At 42.3% G+C, this 5008-nt stretch overlaps 1 protein-coding gene across 1 annotated transcript; it reads left to right on the forward strand.

Annotated features, from left to right (window-relative positions):
- Positions 1–229: 229 nt before the first annotated feature.
- On the forward strand, positions 230–2656 carry LOC144222541 (nucleosome assembly protein 1-like 3). Its single transcript, XM_077753048.1, is given in 2 exon segments — positions 230–706; positions 709–2656. Coding segments are annotated over 2 exon segments (1431 nt in total). The 5' UTR covers positions 230–525; the 3' UTR covers positions 1959–2656.
- The last annotated feature ends 2352 nt before the right edge of the window (positions 2657–5008 follow it).

Raw genomic sequence — 5008 nt, forward strand, 5'->3', positions numbered from 1 at the left:
TGAGGAGAAATAAACATCTTCCACAAGCGTAAGCCTCAGCTACCAGTCAGCGTCTGGGAAGGTGGGCGGAGCCTGGAGGGCGGTGGGTGCATCTGGTCATTCATTAGGCTTAGACATTGTCGATCAAGTTTGCCCAGCAAATGAGGTGCGAGCTAAAGGCACACTGGGAACTTAATTAACTGCAGGTCTGTCCGCAAGGGGAGGGGGCTAGCGATCTAAACTGTGAAGAGATCGTGGGGTCTATACCCTGCGCCGTTAGACTGCGGCACTCCCCCGTCTGCCGCAGCTGCAGGGAGAGGCCTTACCACCGCGGCTCTCGCCCAGGCCTCTATTGCGGCTTCTACCTTTGTGGGATCACAGCAGCCCAGCACAACCCCTCCCTGCGCTATTGCTGCCTTAGGCGCTGCCACCTCCTCAGCTTCAGCGTCGGCCGCTACCCAAGCATCTGTGAGTCATTTTTTGCCCATCTCTGGTCGCGCAGTCTCAGCGGTAGTCACCACGTTAAGAGGTTTGCAGGGTTGCAAAATGGCAGAAGCGGATCTTAACACGGTTTCGGAACCTGCGGCCCAGAGGGTTGCTGAAGAGAAGATGGCTAGCTCGTCTAGTGATTCTGGGGAAGAATCTGATAGCAGTAGCTCTAGCAGCAGCACTAGTTGCAGCAACAGCAGCAGCAGCAGCAGCAGCAGCGGCGGGGGGCCCCGCCCNGCGGCCGCAGCCGCTTATATAAAAAGAGGAGGGTATCTGGATCTTCCAGAAGAGTACGACGGGCTCCGTTGGGTAAAACTTTTGTGGATAGGCTGCCTCAGGCCGTTAGGAATCGTGTGCAGGCGCTCAGAAATATTCAAGATGAATGTGACAAGGTAGACATCCTGTTCTTAAAGGCAATTCACGATCTCGAAAGAAAATATGCCGAACTCAATAAGCCTCTATACGATCGGCGATTTCAAATAATCAATGCAGAATATGAACCTACAGAAGAAGAATATGAATGGAATTCAGAGGATGAGGTGTTCAGCAGTGATGAGGAGGTGCAGGAAGACAGCCCTAGTGAAATGCCTGCTTTAGAGGGTGAGGAAGACGACGACCCTAAAGAAAAACCTGAGGTAAAGGCTGAAGAAAATAAGGTTCCAAAAGAAATTCCTGAGACAAAGGCTGAAGAAAAAGGAGAGTCTAAAGATTTTCTGGCGGCAAAGCCTGAAGTGAAAGAAGACCTTAAAGTAGTCCCCCAGGCAAAGGCAGAAAGTAAAGAACAGCCTAAAGCAACAGAAGCTAAAGCTTCTAAAGAGGCTCCTAAAAGAATTCCTGAGGTCAGGCCTAAAGAAAGAGTGAATCTTAAAAGAACCCGTAAGGGAAAGCCTAAAAAAGGTCCTAAAGGCATTCCTGACTATTGGCTGACTGTTTTAAAGAATGTTGACAAGCTTGGGCCCATGATTCAGAAGTATGATGCACCCATTCTGAAGTTCTTGTCAGATATTAGCCTAAAGTTCTCAAAACCTGGCCAGCCTATAAGTTACACGTTTGAATTTTATTTTCTACCCAATCCATACTTCAGAAATGAGGTGCTGACCAAGACATATATAATAAAGTCAAAACCAGATCACAAGGATCCCTTCTTCTCTTGGGGATGGGAAATCCAAGATTGCAAAGGCTGTAAAATAGATTGGAGAAGAGGAAAGGATGTTACTGTGACAACCACCCAGAGTCGAACAACTGCTACTGGAGAAATTGAAATTCAGCCAAGAGTGGTTCCTAATGCATCATTCTTCAATTTCTTTAGCCCTCCTGAGATTCCTAAGATTGGAAAGCTGGAGCCACGAGAAGATGCTATCCTCAGTGAGGACTTTGAAATTGGTCAAACTTTACATGATAACGTTATCCTGAAATCAATTTATTACTATACAGGAGAAGTCAAATGTACCTATAAAGATGGTAAAGATTATGGAAACAGAAAATATTAAAAATAAAAAAGAAGCTGCCTGAAAGAATTTTCAGGAACCTCAAAACTTCAAGCAGAAGTGATACAGGTTTATATAGCCTTAGGTGAGATGTGAGGGGGGACTAAAACCTCAACACTAGCATTCCTTATATAGTCTTGTGTTTTCATATTTTCTTGGTAGTCTGACAAATGGTCTTACAGTGTCTATCAGTTTATCTAGCCTGTTGTAGTGTAATATTCTTCAAATTATGTAAATGCTGCCAGTTATCTAAAGCATGCTCATTTCGTGCTAGAGTTCTGATTTTTTTGAAGTCCTTTTGTCATGTTCCTATTAGAATGCAGCTGTGAAAACTGTAATAATTGTCAATTGAGACAAATATTTGCTTGAAAAAAACAGTTCCTGAAGTACCAATGCAAGGGTTTTTTTTCCAGCCCAGAAGATTATGCTTGCACTAGCTGTGCCTTCATTACTTTGCTATAGAAATACAGTACTTACAGTAACTAGAACAGCTTAACAGTGAGATTTGACTGCTTAAAAAAGATTAGCATACATTTAAGAATGTCCATCAAGACTATATATGATATGGTTGTGAGCTTATTTATGTAACATAGTGGTCTATAAATTAATAATGAAGTTACTGTTTACCACTGAAATGTTAATGACATAGTATTTTTTAAGTTTCCTCATATTATACTGTGTGATTGTAAACAGAAGTTACTAACCACATTTTCTTTGTAATATGTTCTACTTTATCTTTCACTAAGATGATCACTTTATATCATTTGATATTTTTTCATGCTGCTCTATTGCATCCTAAAATAAATGTCAAATAAAGTGTATCATGCTATAAAAACCTAACATTTTTCCTAATTAAAAGAAATGTAGGTCTTCTCAAAAAAGTAGAAAATACTGAGGAAAAAGGAAATTTAAAAAATATGTAACTATTACTAATATTCTGATGATTCCCAGATCTTAGCTCTTCTTTGGAGGATACACATTCAAGTGATTGGAGAAAAATGGGACATAGAAGGAAGGCTAAGCGGGAGGAGGAGAAAGAGGGGAGAGGGGTAAGGAAAAGGAGAAGGAAGGTGAGAGGAGGGTGGAAAGGGAAGAGGCTGGGAGGAAGGAGGAAGGGAAAGGAGAAGGGAGAAAGATGAGAAAGGGCTGGAGGGGAAAGGGAAGTGAAAAGGATGGGAGGGAGTGGGAATAGGGCAGAAGGGGAAAAAAGGAAGGAGTGCCTCACCAAGAAAGTACATCTATATAAGCTGTTGCTTTCACTTCCAAGAGTAGGATGGGCAAATGACCTAGGATAAGTAAGTGACCCAGGCCCACCTTCCACCTGACTTGGGAGGAGGTCACACTCCTAGATGTGGCTTTTCTATTTTTAAATAGGGGGCATCGGGCTTTTACCTCTTCAATACCATGCAGCTGGGTTACAGAGTAATGAAATCCTGAGATTTTAGTGTAAAGAGGAGGCCCCGTAAAACTCTGTTTATCAGAGAGCTTTGCACAGTGCACAAAGGCACAAACACAACAAATAGTAAAGTAGTATCTTCTTTCACATTTGCCATTCCCCTGTCCACATATATCTTCCTTCAAAACCTTAAGGAAAGAGCTGAGGCAGAAAGAAGACAGGATTTGGTGGTTTCTGGGTCTCTAGGCATAAAATTACCTAATAGTCTTTCCAAATCCCATCATACATACTTTAATATCTTGCTTTTGTCCCTAGTTAACAATAGCCCAGCCCCATGTCTACAAATGTAAAAATATTACAATCCATGACACTATATTTAACCAATCTGGGGTGTTTTGATATTAGGTTTGATAGGATTTATATAAAATGAGGAAGCAAATTATTGCTTTTAGCAATGCTACTGCAATTTTGAGAGTGCCTTTCTTTTTTTTTTAAATTTCTGAGATATTTGCATCCATCAAGAAAGGGTATGGGAGCAGATTTACTTATATAGCACGGCCAAAACGAAGGTTATAATAAATACGGTGTACCTGGGTTGCTGTTGCAGAGGTTCCCGAATCAGATATACCAGAGCCCTTAAAATTCCTACATGGAATGCAAAATCCTTATCGCATCTTAGAACACCTACTTAAGTATTTAGCCCCTTCCCGTTCTGTATTTTCCAGTATTAAAGGAACACATTTCAGAATATTTGCAAAAAAGAAGCAAAAATGTGGAAAATAAAAATCATTCACAAGCACGATACAGGAAGATATCCTGTTTATAGATTGGTGTATTTTCTCCCAGTCTGTCTCTTGATTAGGTTTTATCACAACTTCTTGGTTCAAATCAAAAGGTTAATTCAAGCTGGGTGAGTTTAAGAAAGCACAGTGGAAAAACAGCGTTTTGGTATATTTACCATTCCCGTTTAGGGCGCAGGTAGGAGGGTGAGGGAAAGGGAGGGGCTGGGTATTTGCCAAAGCTTTTTACATCTGTAAAGCTAGAATCCCAGAAACACAAGCTGTCAGTGCTAAGTGCTTCTACCACCTTGGCTAGTGATGGTGGCTACAGCCTGGAAACCGCTGAGCTTGCACGTTCGTTGGGCTGAAGGTTTGTCCATCACACTAGCCCAACCAATGAATAATACTGAAAGGAGGAGCCTACTGGGAAACAAAGGCTTGGGGAGATCTTTTACTTAAGTCTTCTGCGACTTTATGGTGCGCCGTTTTCCCTTTGCTGTGATACAAGGCAGAGGCAAGCTGCCCCCTTCCTTGTTCCCAGCCTGACCTATGACGACTCCTCCTCCTCACGTCCCCCCCTTTCCCATATCCTCCTTTGTGAGTTCTTTCCCGTCCTGAATTAGGCACTGAGGGTCCAAGGTAGTCACTTTAAAAGTTTGCTCTTTTCCTTTAACCTGGCAGACTCGATAATGAAGGTTGTGACTCAGCAGCAGTAGGGACTGCTGAAGAGATCGTGAAAGAAACTCTCGATTGAAAAGAACAAAGTGACAATACAGATAGTCAAATGATGCAAATTATCCATTATGTTGGAGTCTAGCGATACTGGTGCCCCTGCCTCCCCACCCCCCCAAAAAAACTTAATTGACCATGTAATTATA

The sequence above is a fragment of the Crocuta crocuta genome, unplaced genomic scaffold (assembly GCF_008692635.1).
Source record: "Crocuta crocuta isolate KB4526 unplaced genomic scaffold, BGI_CrCroc_1.0 scaffold1321, whole genome shotgun sequence".
NCBI classification, from domain to species: Eukaryota; Metazoa; Chordata; class Mammalia; order Carnivora; family Hyaenidae; genus Crocuta; species Crocuta crocuta.